General features: G+C 40.4%; 2 protein-coding genes across 4 annotated transcripts in view; both read right to left on the bottom strand.

Annotated features, from left to right (window-relative positions):
• The window catches only part of LOC139445056 (uncharacterized), a 53,232-nt gene extending 41,542 nt beyond the window's left edge, over positions 1 to 11,690 (bottom strand). For 2 of the 3 annotated variants that reach the window (XM_071226131.1, XM_071226130.1), the window contains exon 1: positions 11,544 to 11,690. The gene's annotated coding sequence lies outside the window, so the exon portion shown is untranslated. Of the gene's footprint in view, positions 1 to 2,762; positions 2,786 to 11,543 lie in introns of those variants that run through there. The other variant, XM_071226129.1, reaches the window with a different exon arrangement.
• Positions 11,691 to 13,948: 2,258 nt separating this feature from the next.
• Positions 13,949 to 21,945, bottom strand: LOC139445762 (A-kinase anchor protein 7-like). Its single transcript, XM_071226974.1, has 3 exons — positions 21,821 to 21,945; positions 19,198 to 19,356; positions 13,949 to 18,635 (listed from the first exon to the last, which is right to left on the bottom strand). Exons 2-3 carry the CDS (start codon positions 19,352 to 19,354, stop codon positions 17,500 to 17,502), a joined length of 1,293 nt encoding a protein of 430 aa, XP_071083075.1. The 5' UTR covers positions 19,355 to 19,356; positions 21,821 to 21,945; the 3' UTR covers positions 13,949 to 17,499.
• Between the last annotated feature and the right edge of the window lie 1,334 nt (positions 21,946 to 23,279).

The raw sequence follows: 23,279 nt of genomic DNA, 5'->3' as shown, positions 1-23,279 counted from the left end.
TGTGTAATTAGAGCCATGTGTGCAATTGAGACATTGTCTGCGTGTAATTAGAGCCATGTGTGAAATTGAGACATTGTCTGTGTGTAATTAGAGCCATGTGTGAAATTGAGATATTGTCTGCGTGTAATTAGAACCATGTGTGAAATTGAGACATTGTCTGCGTGTAATTAGAGCCATGTGTGAAATTGAGACATTGTCTGTGTGTGTTTAGAGCCATGTGTGAAATTGAGACATTGTCTGCGTGTAATTAGAGCCCTGTGTGAAACTGAGATATTGTCTGTGTGTAATCAGAGCCGTATGTAGCACTGAGGCATTTTCAGTGTGTAATTAGAGCCATGTATGAAACCAAGACATTGTCTGTGTTTGGTTAGAGCCCTGTGTAAAACTGAGGCATTTTCAGTGTGTAATTAGAGCCATGTATGCAACCAAGGCATTGTGTGTAATTAGAGCCATGTGTGAAATTAAGACATTGTCTGTGTGTAATTAGACCCATGTGTGAAATTGAGACATTGTCTGTGTGTAATTAGAGCCATGTGTGAAATTGAGACATTGTCTGTGTGTAATTAGAGCCATGTGTGAAATTGAGATATTGTCTGTGTGTAATTAGAACCATGTGTGAAATTGAGACATTGTCTGCGTGTAATTAGAGCCATGTGTGAAATTGAGACATTGTCTGTGTGTGTTTAGAGCCATGTGTGAAATTGAGACATTGTCTGCGTGTAATTAGAGCCCTGTGTGAAACTGAGATATTGTCTGTGTGTAATCAGAGCCGTATGTAGCACTGAGGCATTTTCAGTGTGTAATTAGAGCCATGTGTGAAATCAAGACATTGTCTGTGTTTGGTTAGAGCCCTGTGTAAAACTGAGGCATTTTCAGTGTGTAATTAGAGCCATGTATGCAACCAAGACATTGTGTGTAATTAGAGCCCTGTGTGAAACTGAGATATTGTCTGTGTGTAATTAGAGCCGTGTGTAAAACTGAGGCATTTTCAGTGTGTAATTAGAGCCATGTATGAAACCAAGACATTGTGTGTAATTAGAGCCATGTGTGAAATTGAGACATTGTCTGCGTGTAATTAGAGCCCTGTGTGAAATTGAGACATTGTCTGCGTGTAATTAGAGCCCTGTGTGAAACTGAGATATTGTCTGTGTGAATAGGGTCGTCATTAATTGCCAACAAAATATATTCTAAAACAACACACATAACACAAGTTATTGTATTTGACTCTACAGTAAACTACTGTTATAACGAACCCAAAGGGGTCAGTAACCGTAGTTCGTTATAAGCATGTATACAGCATATATACAGCAAATGGCCGGGACCCAAAAAAATAAATTCGTTATATTCGTCTGTTCGTGTTCGTTATAAAGGTAGTTTACTGTAGCTACTCTGTCATGGACGGTGGGTATTACAACACATCCTTGCAATGGTGGGTGTTGTTTAACTTGTTGTAAGTAGTATACTTTAGAATGTATGAGTAACGTAAGAGTCCAGGGAAAGTGTTGTTTAGAGGACATGAGATTTGCAAAAATACTGTCAACTAGTGCACGTGTAGCCACTAGGGCTGGGGCGGATAACTCGGGTACCCGGGCCGGGTGGGTACTGAGTAGGATCCGGGTACCCACAGGACTACCCGGACCCGTGGTTAGTCACGTGATATATTGTTTAATGACAAAAATTATCAAGAATTCTATGGTTACACTACAAGTCACTAATGTTCGCATTTCTTTCTGACTATGCACCCATTCCTTCTGATTTTTCATATGGTTGAATAAAGATATAACTTAATTCAGCCTCAGTGTATGAATGACCAGATTGTATAACACATGTATCTAAATACGTTTTGTCAGAGCTATGCTAAAAATGTTTCCAATCGGACATTTTGAGACATCACCTGAGACCTACAGTGGGTACCCGGGTAGGGTCGGGTAATAGGGGGGTGGGTACCCGGGTAGTCCCAGTCCTAGTAGCCACTATATTCAGGGTGTCAGAAAAACACAGGTGATCTACAGATAACCCAGGCGCTAATAGCCACACATCCTATACTGATAACAGAATTACATAAACACATCGACGGTGTAACAGTCATACAACTCATACCTTACCTTTATACTCGTGGATTGTCTTCAGGTCTGGCTCTCTGGTGAGAGATATGAACTGTTTCACGCCAGTTCGGAGAATATCTACACCAGAATCAAACCATTCCAGGAATGTGGTAATACTCAGTCCTTGCCTTCTTCGAACCGACCTACCATTATACACAGGGTCCGCGCTGTGATTGAACAAGGGTTTCACCAGAATCAAACCATTCCAGGAATGTGGTAATACTCAGTCCTTGCCTTCTTCGAACCGACCTACCATTATACACAGGGTCCGCGCTGTGATTGAACAAGGGTTTCACCAGAATTAAACCGTTCCAGGGAAGTGTTTAATACTCAGTCCTTGCCTTCTTCGAACCGACCTACCATTATACACAGGGTCCGCGCTGTGATTGAACAAGGGTTTCACCAGAATTAAACCGTTCCAGGGAAGTGTTTAATACTCAGTCCTTGCCTTCTTCGAACCGACCTACCATTATACACAGGGTCCGCGCTGTGATTGAACAAGGGTTTCACCAGAATTAAACCGTTCCAGGGAAGTGTTTAATACTCAGTCCTTGCCTTCTTCGAACCGACCTACCATTATACACAGGGTCCGCGCTGTGACTGAACACGGTTGTGTCAGGCAGTGCTCTCCTAACACTACACAGATATTTGGCTTACCAACAACACGTTCACACACCGCGCTGGTCTGACGGGGTATTACAGTATATAGACCGGCCTGATCGCATACAGCAGTGCAACTGTCTTGACTTGCCAGTCGGGAAACACCTGCTTTGTCAATACTGATGAACGGCAATTTTCTGACACAATGTTAAAAATCCAGAATTATATGTAGCAGATAACTGTTTTCCCTTCACAAATGAAGTTTACCAGGGTTAGTGTCATTTACCAACAGTAGTGTCATTTAGCAGCTGTAGTGTCACTTACCAGCTGTAGTGCCATTTACCAATTGTAGTGTCATTTACCAACTGTAGTGTCATTTACCAGGTGTAGCGTCATTTAGCAGCTGTAGTGTCATTTACCAGGTGTAGCGTCATTTACCAACTGTAGTGTCATTTACCATGTGTAGCGTCATTTAGCAGCTGTAGTGTCATTTACCAGGTGTAGCGTCATTTAGCAGCTGTAGTGTCATTCACCAGGTGTAGCGTCATTTACCAGCATTAGTATCATTTACCAGCTGTAGTATCATTTACCAATTGTAGTATCATTTACCAGCTGTAGTGTCACTTACCAGCTGTAGTGCCATTTACCAGGTGTAGCGTCATTTACCAGCAATAGTATCATTTACCAGCTGTAGTATCATTTACCAATTGTAGTATCATTTACCAGCTGTAGTGTCACTTACCAGCTGTAGTGCCCTTTACCAGCTGTATCGCATTTACCAACTGTAGTGTCACTTACCAGCTGTAGTGCCATTTACCAACTGTAGTATCATTTATCAACATCAGTATCATTTACCAACTGTAGTGTCATTTACCAGCATTAGTATCATTTACCAACTGTAGTATCATTTATCAACATCAGTATCATTTACCAACTGTAGTATCATTTACCAACTGTAGTATCATTTACCAACTGTAGTATCATGTACCAACTGTAGTATCATTTACCAGCTGCAGTTAGTTTCTTTGTTGTTTAACGCCATACTCAGCAAAAGTCCAGCTCCATGATGGCAGTCTGTAATTAATCGAGTCTGGACTAGACAATCCAGTGATTGACATTATGAGCATCGGCCCACGCAATTGGGATCGATGACATTCATCAACCTAGTCAGCGAACCTGACCACCCGATCCCGTTTCTTACAACACTCATAGTCGCCTTATTCGGTCTGATTCCACAGGCGTGGCTTCTGACATTTCACAGCTGTCACATCATGGTTACTGATACAGAAAGTCTGGTTGTAACATCACGGTTACTGATACATTAAGTCTGGATGTTAAGTCTGGTTGTAACATCACGGTTACTGATACAGAAAGTCGGGATGTTAAGTCTGGTTGTAACATCATGGTTACTGATACAGAAAGTCTGGATGTTAAGTCTGGTTGTAACATCACGGTTACTGATACAGAAAGTCTGGTTGTAACATCACGGTTACTGATACAGTAAGTCTGGATGTTAAGTCTGGTTGTAACATCACGGTTACTGATACAGAAAGTCTGGATGTTAAGTCTGGTTGTGACATCACGGTTACTGATACAGTAAGTCTGGATGTTAAGTCTGGTTGTGACATCACGGTTACTGATACAGTAAATCTGGATGTTAAGTATGGCTGTGACATCATGGTTACTGATACAGAAAGTCTGGTTGTAACATCACGGTTACTGATACAGAAAGTCTGGATGTTAAGTCTGGTTGTGACATCACGGTTAATAGTACAGTAAGTCTGGATGTTAAGTCTGGTTGTGACATCATGGTTACTGATATAGAAAGTCTGGTTGTAACATCATGGTTACTGATACAGAAAGTCTGGTTGTGACATCACGGTTACTGATACAGTAAGTCTGGATGTTAAGTCTGGTTGTGACATCACGGTTACTGATACAGAAAGTCTGGTTGTGACATCACGGTTACTGATACAGTAAGTCTGGTTGTAACATCATAGTTACTGATACAGAAAGTCTGGTTGTAACATCACAGTTACTGATACAGTAAGTCTGGATGTTAAGCCTGGTTGTGACATCACGGTTACTGATACAGAAAGTCTGGTTGTGACATCACGGTTACTGATACAGAAAGTCTGGTTGTAACATCACGGTTACTGATACAGTAAATCTGGATGTTAAGTATGGCTGTGACATCATGGTTACTGATACAGAAAGTCTGGTTGTAACATCACGGTTACTGATACAGAAAGTCTGGATGTTAAGTCTGGTTGTGACATCACGGTTAATAGTACAGTAAGTCTGGATGTTAAGTCTGGTTGTGACATCATGGTTACTGATATAGAAAGTCTGGTTGTAACATCATGGTTACTGATACAGAAAGTCTGGTTGTGACATCACGGTTACTGATACAGTAAGTCTGGATGTTAAGTCTGGTTGTGACATCACGGTTACTGATACAGAAAGTCTGGTTGTGACATCACGGTTACTGATACAGTAAGTCTGGTTGTAACATCATAGTTACTGATACAGAAAGTCTGGTTGTAACATCACAGTTACTGATACAGTAAGTCTGGATGTTAAGCCTGGTTGTGACATCACGGTTACTGATACAGAAAGTCTGGTTGTGACATCACGGTTACTGATACAGAAAGTCTGGTTGTAACATCACGGTTACTGATACAGTAAGTCTGGATGTTAAGTCTGGTTGTGACATCACGGTTACTGATACAGAAAGTCTGGTTGTAACATCACAGTTACTGATACAGTAAGTCTGGATGTTAAGTCTGGTTGTGACATCACGGTTACTGATACAGTAAGTCTGGATGTTAAGTCTGGTTGTCACATCACGGTTACTGATATAGAAAGTCTGGTTGTAACATCATGGTTACTGATACAGAAAGTCTGGTTGTAACATCACGGTTACTGATACAGAAAGTCTGGTTGTAACATCATGGTTACTGATACAGAAAGTCTGGTTGTAACATCATGGTTACTGATACAGAAAGTCTGGTTGTAACATCATGGTTACTGATACAAAAAGTCTGAATGTAACATCAGAACTACTGATACAGAAAGTCTGGATGTAACATGATGGTTACTGATACAGAAAGTATGGTTGTAACATCACGGTTACTGATACAGAAAGTCTGGTTGTGACATCACGGTTACTGATACAGTAAGTCTTGATGTTAAGTCTGGTTGTGACATCACGGTTACTGATACAGTAAGTCTGGATGTTAAGTCTGGTTGTGACATCACGGTTACTGATACAGAAAGTCTGGTTGTAACATCACAGTTACTGATACAGTAAGTCTGGATGTTAAGTCTGGTTGTGACATCACGGTTACTGATACAGTAAGTCTGGATGTTAAGTCTGGTTGTGACATCACGGTTACTGATATAGAAAGTCTGGTTGTAACATCATGGTTACTGATACAGAAAGTCTGGTTGTAACATCACGGTTACTGATACAGAAAGTCTGGTTGTAACATCATGGTTACTGATACAGAAAGTCTGGTTGTAACATCATGGTTACTGATACAGAAAGTCTGGTTGTGACATCACGGTTACTGATACAGTAAGTCTGGATGTTAAGTCTGGTTGTAACATCATGGTTACTGATACAGTAAGTCTGGATGTTAAGTCTGGTTGTGACATGATGGTTACTGATACAGAAAGTCTGGTTGTGACATCACGGTTACTGATACAGTAAGTCTGGATGTTAAGTCTGGTTGTAACATCATGGTTACTGATACAGTAAGTCTGGATGTTAAGTCTGGTTGTAACATCACGGTTACTGATACAGTAAGTCTGGATGTTAAGTCTGGTTGTGACATCACGGTTACTGATACAGAAAGTCTGGTTGTAACATCACGGTTACTGATACAGTAAGTCTGGATGTTAAGTCTGGTTGTAAAATCACGGTTACTGATACAAAAAGTCTGGTTGTAACATCACGGTTACTGATACAGTAAGTCTGGTTGTAACATCATGGTTACTGATACAGAAAGTCTGGTTGTAACATCATGGTTACTGATACAGAAAGTCTGGTTGTAACATCATGGTTACTGATACAGAAAGTCTGGTTGTAACATCACGGTTACTGATACAGAAAGTCTGGTTGTAACATCATGGTTACTGATACAGAAAGTCTGGTTGTAACATCATGGTTACTGTTACAGAAAGTCGGATTGTAACATCAGGACTACTGATACAAAAAGTCTGGTTGAGTTAGGCGATACACACGTGTAAAACTGTCACGTCCTGAAGGCGATACACATGTGTAAAACTGTCACGTCCTGTAGGCGATACACAGGTGTAAAACTGTCACGTCCTGTAGGCGATACACAGGTGTAAAACTGTCATGTCCTGTAGGCGATACACACGTGTAAAACTGTCACGTCCTGAAGGCGATGCACATGTGTAAAACTGTCACGTCCTGTAGGCGATACACACGTGTTAAACTGTCACGTCCTGAAGGCGATACACACGTGTTAAACTGTCACGTCCTGAAGGCGATACACACGTGTAAAACTGTCATGTCCTGAAGGCGACACACACATGTAAAACTGTCACGTCCTGTAGGCGATACACACATGTAAAACTGTCACGTCCTGTAGGCGATGCACATGTGTAAAACTGTCACATCCTGAAGGCGATACACACGTGTAAAACTGTCACGTCCTGAAGGCGATACACACATGTAAAACTGTCACGTCCTGTAGGCGATGCACAGGTGTAAAACTGTCACGTCCTGTAGGCGATACACATGTGTAAAACTGTCACGTCCTGAAGGCGATACACTCGTGTAAAACTGTCACGTCCTGAAGGCGATACACATGTGTAAAACTGTCACGTCCTGAAGGCGATACACACGTGTAAAACTGTCACGTCCTGAAGGCGATACACGCGTGTAAAACTATCACGTCCTGTAGGCGATACACACGTGTAAAACTGTCACATCCTGAAGGCGATGCACATGTGTTAAACTGTCACGTCATGTAGGCGATACACGTGTAAAACTGTCACGTCCTGAAGGCGATACACACGTGTTAAACTGTCACGTCCTGAAGGCGATACACACGTGTAAAACTGTCACGTCCTGAAGGCGATACACTCGTGTAAAACTATCACGTCCTGTAGGCGATACACGTGTAAAACTGTCACGTCCTGAAGGCGATGCACATGTGTAAAACTGTCACGTCCTGAAGGCGATGCACATGTGTAAAACTGTCACGTCCTGAAGGCGATGCACATGTGTAAAACTGTCACGTCATGTAGCCGATACACATGTGTTAAACTGTCACGTCCTGAAGGCGATACACACGTGTTAAACTGTCACGCCCTAAAGGCGATACACTCGTGTTAAACTGTCACATCCTGAAGGCGATACACATGTGTTAAACTGTCATGTCCTGTAGGCGATACACATGTGTTTAACTGTCACGCCCTAAAGGCGATACACACGTGTTAAACTGTCACGCCCTAAAGGCGATACACATGTGTTAAACTGTCACGTCCTGTAGGCGATACACATGTGTAAAACTGTCACGTCCTGTGGGCGATACACGAGTAAAACTGTCACGTCCTGAAGGCGATACACATGTGTAAAATTGTCACGTCCTGTAGGCGATACACACGTTTAAAATGTGGTACAACGCCTATATAACACCTACATATAACCATAATACCACATCCTCTGTACAATACAAAAACTTAAAAAAATAGGACTCAAAGGTCAGATAATAAACTACATCCAGGACTTCCTAAACAATCGTAAAATAACCGTGGGTATAGACCAAACACTATCGGACCAATGTCCCCTAGAAAATGGCACTCCCCAGGGCAGTATCCTCAGCCCCATCCTCTTCAATATAATGATAAACGATCTATTCGAGGGCCTATCCCCTAAAGTAAACACATCGAAATTCGCGGATGATGGAGCCCTCTGGATCCGCACTAAAAACATTAAAATGGCCCAAAATTTACTCCAAAAATCTCTTAATAAAATACAACAATGGGCTGACAAATGGGGCTTCTCCCTTAACTCAGAAAAAAAACAGGAATAGTATTCAAACATAAAAACATGAAACCCGCCTCCCCAATCCTCCAGCTAAACAACCAAACAATCAATTTCAAAAACAAACCAAATTCTTAGGACTTATTTTCGATGAACATCTCACCAGGGATGCTCACATCCAAAACCTAACAACTAAATGCAGTAAAGACCTAAACACCCTAAGATGCCTAACTGGCTCTAACTGGGGAGCCTCCAAAGATACCCTCCTCTCTCTCTACATATCACTAATTAGATCAAAACTAGACTACGGCTGTGCCATATACAACACCCTAAACAACTCTCTATCTAAAAAACTTGACTCAATACAATATCAGGCCCTCAAACTAATTACACGCACCCAACATGGCACCTCCTACACTTCACTTCAGGCCTTAACAGGAGAAATGCCACTAAGTCTACGCAGGGAACAGCTAAGCTTAAATTTCTGGGCCGCGTCCCAATCAAACCCTCTCATCCAAAACTTAATAAACCAAAACATCAGCCCCAAAAACCAAGCTCTAGCTCGTAAACACCCCTTACTTACCCCAATATCCCAAAGAATAACAAACTACCTAAATGAACACCAATTAAAAATCTTAAACAAAACTGCAAACAATCAAATATCTTCACCCCTAAACTTAAAATACCCAAAATAGACACAACACTAGCTAGCCAAATAAATAAACAAACCGACCCAAACATAGCTAAAACCACCACACTAGCATACAAACACGAAAATTGGCCAAATTGGTGTCACATTTACACGGACGGATCTTCAGATCCGACCTCCAAACACAAAGGTTTCGGAGTCCATACCACACAACCAACTAAAACCACACAATCCTTCCGACTCCCAAATGACCAATCAATATTCACGGCAGAACTAATGGGCATGGCCTCAGCCCTCCATAACCAAGAATCCAAAAAACACAAAAAAAATCCTAATACTTACCGACTCCCTTAGTGGACTGCAAGCCCTCCAAAACAAAATTACCAAAAACCGACCTAAATTAATAAATCAAATACTTTAAAGCTCCAACGACCTAACTAAGGCAGGCAAACGAATAACCTTCTTGTGGATACCCGCCCACGTAGGAATATACGGTAATGAAAACGCCGATAGAGCAGCTAAACTATCCCTCAAAATCCCAGAAATAAGCTTAAACTTACCAATCTCAAAATCAGAAATTAAAAGCGTAAACAAGCTAAAAATCACCAAAAAATGGCATAACCTTTATCTAAACTCTATTAGCCAAATCAAAAAAGTACTCAGCAAACCACTAACCAAACCAAAAATTCTCTATCCATCAAAAGAAATCGACAGAGTAATCACTAAACTCCAAACAGGACACACCAACCTAAACAACCACCTAAAAACACACTACAGGTAACTGCCCACACTGCAAACAACTAGAAACCCCAGAACACGCACTCATCCACTGCACACACTACCTTACACATTGAACCGCATTACAAACCACCCTCAATCTAAACAAGGCTCTCACTCTAGAAGCAATACTAAACCCACAAAATAAACTAGAAAACTTCAAGGCCTTAGGCGTATTCTTAATCAAAACGGAACTAATAAAACGCATCTAAAAACACTATAATCTACCAAATCAAAATTACATAAACAAACAAACATCCACCATACCCAGCTCCCTTAGTTCTCCTCCCCAACCCCATCGGCATCTATTCCAAATCTCAAAATTCCAAAATTCTATATAAGCAACCCCTAAAGCCCCCTCTTGGGTTGCAAACACCACTTTCGCCCCTTTCGGAAACACATTAAATGGCCTGGCCGGGCCCGTGTGCGAAATACGCATCAGTCGGAAAGCGCACGTTAAATCTCCAAAGTAAGTAAGTAAGTCCTCTGTACACAAGCCTCTCGATGACTTAGAAACTGTTCAACCTTGTTTATGAGTTCAGGGAATTTATGCTAAGAAAGTCGACAGTTCCTGGAAAGAGTTCAATAATCAGTACAGGTCTCTTTCCACCCTGCATTTCCCACAGGGTTATAAAGCCTAGCACGTGACATGGGGAGGAACTTAGCGCGGGTCACCTGACCCTCACATAGACCCTCTTATCAACAGAATGGGATACGTTTGTTGGGATGGAAATAGCTATGGAAGGTAAAAGTTGTGGACCAAACTGAGCAGAATTCATAACAAGCAGAAGAAAACAACGTCGCCGATATAAGTACATAAGGGCCATAATTAAAGAAAATAGAACTTCCAAGTTTTATCAAGCTTGTTTTGGGCACATCTATAGTTTTGAATTGTGTGTTTCGGATATAGGATGAGTACGGTAAGGTCTTCACAGGCCTGAGGGTTGACTTGAAGAGATTGTATTATTGCTTTGTGATCATTCAGAGGCCGGCTTGCTTGTCTGCTGTGGTAGGCATTACGCTTGAGCTGCGTACGTTCAGCGACCATATACTGGTGTGTGGTCTGTGTGGAACGTTATACTTGGTGGATATATTTATGTTCGTTTGTGAAAAGCGAATTAGAACAAAGTTATAATCCACCCACGGTGTAAAGGTGCGGAACTGCGTCATAGTGTATGTTATCCCTGAGTGGACTACCAGCGTCAGAAGAGACAGAGTACGCATAACGTTAGCAGAGAAAAGCCTTTAGAAACGTTATCTATAAATAGACCATACACGAGCTGTCACGTGGACTTGTACACAAACAATGTGACGAATGATGGATAACCCTCGTACCTATATGGACACCAAATTTTCTCGTAGTGCCACCAAGATGAAAATTATGAATTACCTGATCGATGACAACTCAGGAAAGATATAGTTCCGCTGTCTGTGAATAGTTGCCTCAACTGTCACATGCCATCAACACATTTCAAACACTATTTATTTCCTTGTACATAACGGTCTCTGCTGGTGTCAGATCGACTGGTGCTACCGGTTTCACTTCCTTGTCAAGGGAAGATAACTCTAAACTATGTTTGGGGCATCTATCTTATTTGCATATGTACAAAACACATGTTCGAACCACATCAGATAATGTTTAGGTTACCCTTTTTACTGGTTATTACTTTTATCACTTATACTTATGTACTAGGGAACTAAGTTTCCACATCGGTCAGAAGCTTTCTTCATCCTCCATGTCAAAAGAGCAGTGAACACAAGTTTGACTACTCATGACCAGAAAAGCTTTCTATTGTTGTTTGTTTGTTGTTTCATGCCGCACTCAGCAATATTCCCGCTATATGACTCGGTCTGTAAAAAATCAAGTTTGGACCAGAGAATCCAGTGATTGACATCATGAGCATCGATCCACGCAATTGGGATCGATGACATGCGAGTCAACCAAGTCAGCGAGTCTGACCACCCGATCCCGTCAGTCGCCTCTTACGACGAGTATAGTCGCCTTTTATGGCAAGCATGGGTTGCTGAAGACCTATTCTACCCCGAATCCTCACGGGTCTGTAAAGCATATGTTGAGAAAACTATTGTTACTATGTCAAGCTGATGGTCCCATTATTATTGCACTTTATAAACAAGTAGTTTCGCAGCTTAATAGAGAGTAGTATAGAGAGCTCAGCTTGCAGCGAATGGTCTATCGCTGTGAGGAGCTTGGGTCCAACTAAGCTGGGCCCCGTCTCTAATATCACAATATAGGCGCAAGTTGACGACGCGCGTAGGGAGCCGGGAACCAGCTTAGGGTCCAACCTGTCGCTTCCGGTCTGGTTCCCGGGTCAATGCGCGCTGCGACAACTACTGACATGTAGAGACGGAGCCGAGCCGAAGAGCTACCCTGTGGCACCTTCGTTCAAAAACGGTCGTTTACAACTGAATTTTTTTAACTAGCAGATATTTGGTAGTGATTATTAGTTTATAATATCAATATTTGTTGAGTCTTCAACTACAAGACGAATTGTCACCGTGGAAGATAGCGGGAAAAACGTTATGAAAAACAGTATATTGCCACGGTATTTTATACGTCAGAAAACAGCGAGGCATTCTCAGTCTGGACCAGCATCGATGAAATAATGCAGACTCGTTTTATTTATCAGCCTTTGTGTTATTTGCCACCACAATTCGAAGCATTCAAATCTCAACAAGTACCACCATGTACTTCAATTTAATAAAATTAGCGATACGCCTATAGATCTAAATACATTTGCAGCACACAGACAACTTTGACAGGCCCAACCCTTTACCAATGATCTATAAACTAAGTATACATCCGTGCCTTTACAAATAGTTTATGAAGAAATAACGTTCACAATAATAAAACAAAAGATTTTAAATGTTACTTTTTATATCAAAATAAAAGTTGCATCTGAATATTTAAAAGTGTGTTATTTTTTAGAAATATGCCAAATGAAAATCTACCATTCATCTATTCAGCACTCAGTTACTCAGTTGCAATGTACAAATTAGTCATCATACTTTGAAGTAAGAGATTTACCCATACTATTCTGCCCCTTATAACATGTGTCCCACCAATAAGTGCTCTGAGTCATCATAGGTGTTTAATTCATTGATCCATCATTTCTTACAGAATTCTGATACTCATGCTCTTAAAATAGTAGTAAATAACAGAGATTTGTCCCAACAAACAACAAATCATACTGACCACCCCACAAAATGTGTATGATACATATATAGATGTAAATCATAGTTATATCTTCTTGTTTTAGTAACATTATATTTGTTTTAATGTTGACAAATTATTTCCCATACAAACCCACACACTATCCCACTGTAGCTATGTATCCTGATTTACATTGAACAGTACTTCAAGACACCTGTAGTATAAAGTATATTTTGTAGATATTATTATATAGAAAATATGAATTTAGAAAATTTATCATCAAATCTTCTGATGGTTAAATAAATGCAAATTGAATCCATGTTATTTGTTTTTGCATATAACAGATTATACTTACATATGTACAGTCAGTGTCTATAATCAGTCAATATGTATATTGACTGATTCACTCAGGCAGGGTATATTTTTTCTTAAATTTTCATTCATTTATTATTGCCTGAAACATAGGACTGGATGTTAGACAGACTGACTGAAATGAATTAGACTGCATAATTTAATCTCCTCAATTTAATTTTGAAGATCAAAGTAACTTATGTAAGAAATTAAAAATGTTTTCACAATGAAATTGATTGGTTCTCAAAACATGAAAGAATACCAGAGTCCTATTTTCATGTTACTTATCTTTATTGGCATACTATTCCGTTCAGAAACAGATGACTGCTAAAAAGTCATGCACGTGTAATCAAATACTAGTACACATGCACAAGTATGCCAAGATATTAAATAAAATAGTAAGAGTCATTGTGCAGATATCTGTTGGTGTGAAGAGAAAAAGGCATAACATTAATAATTTGTTTATGTTGGAATTTGAAATATCAGTTTAGAACAAGGAAATGTAAAAGGCAAGGCCTAATGAAGTTAAGAATGAGCTTTATCTGTGTTACAATCATATGATTATTGTCAATGCAAACTGGATGTAGACGCTTGACATCATCACTGGTTCATTTGATGCAACACAACAAGTTCTGCATCACAGCTAGTGATATGAAGACAGGAAAATGAGGCAGTGTTTCTTTGGACAAATAGATCTACGCAGGGTAACAAAGTTATTCATCTGACACCAACAATTTGTCACATTTTAAAAAAGAAGTACCGATTGACCACAAAGCTTGCACAGTGACAGCCAATGTGTTTTTTCCATAATTGAAAGACTTGACTACTTGAGAAATTGTATCGCATGAATAGAACCCATCTAGCCATGTATTAACATGTCTTATTTCATTTTCTATTTATGCTGTTGCTAACAAAATATTAGCAGTTAACAACTCAAACAAAATAAATAAAGCAGAAAATGTCAGAAGAGTAATCAATCTGTTCAGACTGCTAAATTTACGATCCGTTACTTTTGTAATTGAGTGTATAAAAATTACTAACAGATACTACTACATATTTTGCATTCCGAGACTGCTTGATGTAATTAAGATTGATTAAAATGATGATAAATATGTGGTTACCATGGTTACAGAATAAATACTTCATGCTGACTGGATACAGTTCTGTACTTAGGCAGTCTCCCATACAGCAGAAATATGTAGTAACCATGGTTACAGAGTAAACACTTTCCTGCAAAGTCCGTTTGACTGGCCCCAATGAGAGGTGGAAACTTGATGCATTTACAGAAATGCTTATTTCAGTGCCTTAAAAATAGTCAGGTCTTGCTTTGAGAGTAATAAACACTCTGATCTAACATAGAAACATTTACTCAAGTGTATAGGAGACATGGGTGGCCCAGTCGTCACAATTCGCTGTGCACAGCTGCGTCCCTTGAGCACACCAGAAACCTATGATCGTGGTTCCAAATCCCGGTTCACCCCGATTGATTCTAGGTTTGCCAGCACCATATCCGTGCTCGTGGATTTCACCAAAGTGGTAGATGTCTAAGACCTGCTTCACCTTGGGCTTCACACATTGCACCCACATGGGGAACACTAACACTGAACCTATTGGTGCCATAAGAGACCACAAACGTTTATAAAAACCAAACATGAACTACTCCTATCCCCCGCCAGTATGACCTGATGACGTGTCTGGTTGTGAGCAAGGCAGTAACCCTCTGGAAATGAGCACCACCGCCATTTTAAGTCTAAGTGAAAGTCCTTGCTGTGGAAACTCGAAAAGTATTTTTTTTTTTTAAAAACCAAACTATCGAAAGGCACCAGTTCACCACGAAACCTTTCAATGTGCCAAGTTTGTTTAAGATATCTCTCGTGTTTTTTTAGTTCTGCTTCAGAAATGAAATGTGATGGTCCAACAGAAGGAAGGACTGACAGCACCTATTCCCATATCCTCCTTCCACTTTGTGGCGGGGATAATAATCCTGTGCACTCTGCTATGGACACATGTAACCCAACACTGCAACTGCCATCGATACCTGCCGGTCAGTAGGTTCTACAGCAAGCATGGGGCATGGGGGGCATTCATGGAACCCTGGACACAGCAGTACAAGCAGTACATGGCCAATCTCATTAAAATCAGATCTTAGTTCTTGCTGCCGCTAAACAAAGATCTGAGGACATCCCATTAAGGGTCATGTCAGACTGACCTTTCGCAAACTCTGACCGACCAATGGAATTACTGACAAGAAGTCGACATTAGCCAATCAGAAGGCAGCTTTCTTGTGTTTTACCATGTTTACAGCACTAATTTCAAATTGGCGACTACGCATCGAAACATATTTTGTTTAGCGGTAGCGAGAACTAAGATCTGATTTTATGAGATTGAGTACATAGTTGGCTTTCTGATTGTGACAGAGCAAGTGATCAAACAAAAATATGTAATAAGTAATAATAATAATAGTGAGTGAGTTTATGCTTTACGTCACATCGGCAATATTTAAAAATATTGATAAGTAATAATCAACAAACCAATATCAAATCATTAAACAATATAGAAAATGATATAGAATATCTAATCTAATGTAATGTATTTTGAATAAAAATGATAAAGTACTATACAATTGTGAGGGACCGGCCATTTGATTTTCTGATGTGAATGGCTATAGGGGTGGGTGATGGAAGCTGTGATTTTAAAAAGAAGAAGAAACATCCTGCCCCAAAAATTGTTGCAGCAAGTGTTAATCTTAAAAATATTCAGGCTCATAGGTTTTTTAAAAAAAGTGGCTAGCTGAATATATATCAAATCTCGATACAAAATCCCAGCCCCTCTCCCCCCCGCCCTTTCCACACACACGCAAGCACGCACACGCACACACACACAAGAGAGAATATCAAATGGCCAGTCACTTATCCACTGACGTCCAGTACGACCTGTTTGATGCCTATATCATCTCCTAGACATAGACTGGACTCTCAATCATGCCAAGTTGTTAAATACAAGCAGTTGTCATATATTAAACAGGATGCATGAAAGGAAGCACAACAGTCAATGTCTAATAATGTCCTGATGGGATATAAGAATATATCTGAAACTAGAACTGTTATTCACCCCAAATATTCTTATATCCCATCAGGACATTATTTTTTGTTTATATATCAATCACAGAACTTTGTTTGCCTAGATATATAAGCAAGCTGCCATTGTCATGTGTCATAGCACTGTGCTCCTAAGTTGTGTTATAGTATTGTGTTTTTGCATCTTTTTTTTAACTGTTTTTTAGTGTTGTGTTTAACTGCAATGTGTTACATTTTGTGTTCTAGTGTTATACTTTTGTGTTGTGTTCTAGTGCTGTGTTCCAGCATTGTGTTTAAGTGTTGCGTTCTAGTGTTGTATTCCAGCACTGTGATAAAATGTTGCATTCTAGTGGTCAGTTCCAGCAATGTGTTACATTTTGTGTTCTAGTGTTATACTTTTGTGTTGAGTTCTAGTGCTGTGTTCCAGCATTGTGTTTAAGTGTTGCGTTCTAGTGTTGTATTCCAGCACTGTGTTAAAATGTTGCATTCTAGTGGTCAGTTCCAGCAATGTGTTACATTTTGTGTTCTAGTGTTATACTTTTGTGTTGAGTTCTAGTGCTGTGTTCCAGCATTGTGTTAGAGTGTTTCGTTAAAATGTTGTGTTCCAGTTTTGTGTTACATTTTCGTGTTGTTCTAGTGTTATGCTTTTGTGTTGTGTTCTAGTGTTGTGTTCCAGCATTGTGTTAGAGTGTTGTGTTCTAGTGTTATGCTCCAGTGATTAGTTAAAGCATTGTGTGACTGTGCCTCTATTTCTTGAAGTCGATCTGTGTTGGACAGACATAGAAGCCATCGTCCCTCCTCTCATGACCCATCTGACACAGGTGGATCCCCTTCACACCCTGCTGGCCAAATCTATAGTCCAAGAGTGACTCGTATGCCACACGGGAGATATTCCGCAAGCCTGTCTTTTTCGTGAAGCCCATGTTGACCTTGGCAAGGGTCATGTGAGGATGGTAGTCAAAGTTATCTTTTGGGTAGATTCCACCTTTCTCAAAAGCCCATCGCACAACCCTCCGTAGCAGGAGGATGTCTTCTTCAACACTGACCTTGCCAAACACGACCTTGCTTCCTTGGAACTCATCAATGCCGCTGATCCTGAGACAGGATGTAGGGGCGTGATCGATCAGCACGTCCCGCGCATCCTGTAGTGCTTTAACAGCTTTGTTGACATCACTGTCCGAGTGCAGTGCCACTGTGGTGAGGGTGACGTGAACCTCGTTGCGGTTGTAGCAGATTGGCTGGTAAACGCTATCCACACTCAACATCTTCTTGACAACCTCTGTTACTGCGTCCCCGATCTCTCCATTGGTGCAACGTATTGCGACGAAGTAATTCGCACGGCGAGAGTCAGCTGGCACATCCAACTTTGGCACCGAGTCTAGGGTGAACTTTACCTTCTGACTTTCTTTCTTTGAAACTTTAATGGGCTTTGACCTAGACTCTACAACATTCCAGTCAGAACTGGTTACTTCATCGTCCCCCGCCTTCAACTGTATGATTGAATCTGCCCATGACTCAGGAGCCATGTTTCCATTTTTCTCTCTTTGTTTTCTTCCTGTTGGAGTTGTCTCCCTTTGAGTGCTTGTAGTTATCTCCCTTGGATCAGGACTTGACACAGAAGCTGTCTCTGGGCAGGCTTGCAACTGCCAGCTCTCTTCCCGGATTTCATTTCTATTCCATCGTTTGACTTCACTTGTTTTTTTCCCATAATTCTCTTGCAGCCATTTTCCAGCATGCTCTACCAACAATGGCAGTGTTTGGGAGTTGCTGTATTCCTCGGCCTTGCCCTTGCGGTGAAGAAACTCAGACAGATCACATTTCTGATCTTCAGTCAGAGTTGAAGATGAAACCTTTATCTTGGGTATCCGACTAGGATAGGATTCTGAAATATCACAAAATATCTTACCGATGAAAATCATTAAAAAAAATTCTTACGCCTTCCCAAGTTGTTATGGTGTATTACTGAAGAACATGTTTGCAAAGATTTGCCAGTCTGAAAACGATTTGTTGAACATATGTCTTCATAAATGCATGCTAAAGTTCAGCTGACTCCTTTTGGGAGCATTCGTTCGAAGCACAAAATGTATGAAAAATAAAAAAAGAAAGAAGGAATATATAGGCCCACTACACATGTACCAAGATACATTCAATTTTGAAAACAAACAAGATGGTAATGGCCAAAAATCTGATTTTCCGGGTTTACACAGGACAACACACATCTGGAAAACAGGCCACAACAACTACAAGCTCCCTTGATTTATGTGTTGTGGGGACTCACAAAGTGATCTTTCATGACTCGACTACAACTTGCAGGACTGCTTACTAACCCAAGCAAAGTCCCCCTCTAAATGAGAAAATTGCCATTAAAGTTTTATCATACATAGTAAAAGCCCCCCTCTAAATATCTTTATACGAGAAGGCACAAGATGTGGATATACGCTCACCATCAAAATGAAACAAGATCTGTGTGTCCTTGTGGTCAGATTGAAAGGTGACAACGTGCAGGCTGTGGCCCTCGGTCTTCACTGAAAGTCTGTTCGGGAACATCGGCTTGGCGACAGAGTACCCTGCCCCGAAGCATTTCAACGCTTTTTCAGCCATGACTGAAACAACATACCCACACATGCATTCATATCGGTCAGTAGTTTGTAGGAGGACATAGCAACTACACACAGAGCTGGAGGAACAATGTACAATGTGCTTCATACCATGTAAGAAACTGCAGTCTGTCTAACATTAGAACTTCATTATATAAAAATATTTTATTACCTGGAGGTCATTTTTCTCGATCCAGACAATTCTTGATGGTGATATTTCATGCTCAACAATATCTCCACATATAAAAGTGTGCAGTTATACATACAGTCAAACCCTGTTATCATGACCCTAGCGGCAGTCTGTCGTAACCTCAAGATACCCAGACGTTCGAGATAACAGGGCAAGGGCAGCCAGACAGAACAATCGCTCAATTGATATTTACTTTAATATTTGAACTAAACAACAAATAAAGTCGTTTTAGGGACTTGAATCAAGTCGTCTAGTACTGCCAAATGCTAATCACACGAGCCAGTACAGTACACACCATTTTCAAACATTGGTTGGTTTTATACCAATCTCATTAAAATCAGATCTTAGTTCTCGCTGCTGCTAAACAAAGATCTGAGGACATCCCATTACGGGACATGTCAGACTGACCTTTCGCGAACTCTGACCGACCAATTGAATTACTGACAAGAAGTCAACATTAGCCAATCAGAAGGCAGCTTTCTCGTGCTTTACGGCACTAATTTCAAACTGGTGACTATGCTTCGAAACATATTCTCGCTTAAAACTTAAAAATTTGAAACCTGAACAAAAGAACATTCACGAATGTCTAATATATGGTCCAGATTGTATAGATTCAGTCTTTAAGCCCGTAACTATCGTTCGGAATACACCATTTTAAAGTTTTCGTGGCTGCATGATTAGAAATCACATTCCGACTGTCACTTTCACTGGTAAACGACGCCCTGATTGGTCGTATGAAAGGTCGGTCTGACGTGACCCCTAAAGGATTGTCCTCAGATCTTTGTTTAGCGGTAGCGAGAACTAAGATCTGATTTTAATGAGATTGGTTTTATAAAACAGGGTTTTATCAGCCTAATTATATTCAGTGATATGAAGAGAGATATGCTGGTACCAATTTCATGGCTTTGATCATAATTATATCATTATCTTGCTTGCAAAACTTATCTGAGTATATTATAACATAAATACCATTAGGCAGATAAATTACATTGTATTTATACTGTGCATGTAGATCAGGTAGCTTCCAACTTGAGTTGAAAGAGAGGCCTACTGATAAATTTTTAATCGGATGAAATTGCCCATATTTCACAAAAGTAGATCTAATCATGCTGATATTATGCTATCCAAAAATGGGGCGGTGGGGTAGCCTTGTGGTTAAAACGTTAGCTTGTCACGGCAAAGACCCCGGGTTCGATTCCCGACATGGGTACAATGTGTACCATTTCTGGTGTCACCCGCCGTGATTTTGCTGGACTATTGCTAAAAGCGGCGTAAATCCATACTCACTCACTATACAAAAATTTATTTAATTAATAATGAAAAGTATCTGTGACCAGGTGACAATGATATATATGGTGGAAATATTGTGTCAAAATAGAATCAATGTTACCAATGAATAAAACATAAATAGTCTCTGTCTCCAGTAGCCATTTTCACAGAAATGATGCAATTCGTTAAAGACTTGAGTAAGGCAAGTAGTTGCCAATGGAGATCAATGCATTCCAGTGACTTCAGAATCCATTCGTGAGGTACAGAATCTTAAGCTTTTCTGTAGTCTATCCAACACATTGAGAGGTTACAGTGGTAAGTTTTAGCAGAGGCCATATCTATCATGTGGTCTATTATATGGTCTCTGGTTTTAGCCTCCTCAATTCCACATGTTGAACCAACTAGAGTAACAAATACGAGTTGGCACATATAAAACTGTTTACCGGTTCAGAAACTGAATCAAAGTGTAAGTGAGTAGTCTTGATGGGCCTGTTGAAAATATTCTTCAGGCTGCTAAAAATATGCTGAAAACAGATCCTATCAGTAATAAGATACCGTTCGGTACTAACAGTGCATGTGTTGAAACAATAACTAATTAAAATATGTACTGCAGCAATTACATGTTGGTAGATGTATTCGAACATTCAATCAGAGACCATATCTATTATATGGTCTCTGATTCAATGAAATAAATATCAAGCGGCGCCGTCAGCAGCTAACTGAGCAAACAGGGCGGTTAACCTCGTACTCGAGTGGTGCACACACCCTCTTCCAAAGAAGACGTGGAATGCACATGCATGGCAGCTGGGAATTACACTCGGCTGCTATTAAATATTGAGGGTGACCTTTCAGTCATAAACCCAAAAACAGACAACAAGCACTAACGCGATGTGCGTGTTATTATGTATGGGCTACGCTCCCGATCTATCTCGACACAGACTGTTGTGTCTTGTCTCTTGACTCAACTGCAGTGTAACACAACAAACAAATTAACGTTGATTCGCAGCTTACCTTTTTTGACAACTCAGAATAGATATAGTACTGCTGTCTTGGAATTCAGCAACTGTCATGCACGATCAACGCAAACTCTTTTAATTTTTATCTGAGCTTGCGTTGTGCAATTTTAACATTTGACGTTTCGGTTTCTGAACATTGCCCAAGCTCCTCACAGCGATATCCCGTTCGCAAAGTGTAACGAAGGTGTCACGCGCTGGGAAGGAGCTTGCACATTGCCTTGTCAAGAGAAGATAACTCTAAATTCTATTTGATGCACATCTATTTCTGTTTGAAATAACAAGACATGTGTTCGAACCCCTGAAAGGTAATATCGTCTTACTCAATAACTGAACCTTTTTCGCTTAATGTTTATATTAAAGAAACCCTGGATATAAGGAAGAGAATATATGGTTGTCAACTTCTTCATTATGAGGAACACAATGTTTCGGAGTATATGCTTACTCCTTCATCAGGTGAATTCTAAATGCCTTTCAAAGACCTGAAACCCTGGATACATTTACAATGTGTTGCATATAGGAATTATCAACAATCCTGAGATAATATGTATTTTTAAGCTTTGGTGGAGAATAACACCCATTAATAGGATGAAACTTACAATTCCCATGTTACATCTGTGTAGAAATTCTTGATATATGTTCTTTAAGACAATGCTGTTGTGTTCATTTCCGCGCCAAACATGGATTATAACTGATATCCTTCTGGCTTCTCTCACTTGTTCATTGGTTAAAAAATTACATACTTTCAGGAAAGTAATGAAGCCAGACTTCATGGAAATTCTTTGGGTATTGCATTTTATAAATCATCATAATCAGTAGAAATACCACAATGTTTTACATGTTTCCCTCCCCTTGGGAATTCCAGGAAAGATAGATCCCCAGTACATCACGTTTCCCTCCCCTTGCGAATTCCAGGAACGATAGATCCCCAGTACATCACGTTTCCCGCCCCTTTGGGATTCCAGGAAACAATAGATCCCCAGTACATCACGTTTCCCGCCCCTTGGGGATTCTATGAAAGAATAGATCCCCAGTACATCACGTTTTTCGCCCATTGGGAATTCCTGGAAACAACAGATCCCCAGTACATCACGTTTCCCGCCCATTGGGAATTCCTGGAAACAATAGATCCCCAGTACATCACGTTTCCTGCCCCTTTGGAATTCTATGAAAGAATAGATCCCCAGTACATCACGTTTCCTGCCCTTCGGGAATTCTATGAAAGAATAGATCCCCAGTACATCACGTTTCCCGCCCCTTGGGAATTCTATGAAAGAATAGATCCCCAGTACATCACGTTTCCTGCCCCTTGGGAATTCTATGAAAGAATAGATCCCCACTACATCACATTTCCTGCACCTTGGGGATTCCAGGAAACGACAGATCCCCACTACATCACATTTCCTGCACCTTGGGGATTCTATGAAAGAATGGATCCCCAGTACATCACGTTTTCC

The sequence above is a fragment of the Haliotis cracherodii genome, unplaced genomic scaffold, assembly GCF_022045235.1.
Source record: "Haliotis cracherodii isolate W230 unplaced genomic scaffold, xgHalCrac1.p SCAF_6, whole genome shotgun sequence".
NCBI classification, from domain to species: Eukaryota; Metazoa; Mollusca; class Gastropoda; order Lepetellida; family Haliotidae; genus Haliotis; species Haliotis cracherodii.
Note: the sequence above shows the minus strand (reverse complement) of the source record. Positions and strands in the feature narration are given on the sequence as shown.

Bases quoted from the DNA above. Each gene is read 5' to 3' on its own strand.
- LOC139445762 (XM_071226974.1), bottom strand. From the start codon at position 19,354: ATGGCTGAAAAAGCGTTGAAATGCTTCGGGGCAGGGTACTCTGTCGCC. The intron at 18,636-19,197 runs GTGAGCGTATAT...GTGATATTTCAG, and splicing joins GATCTTGTTTCATTTTGATG to AATCCTATCCTAGTCGGATA.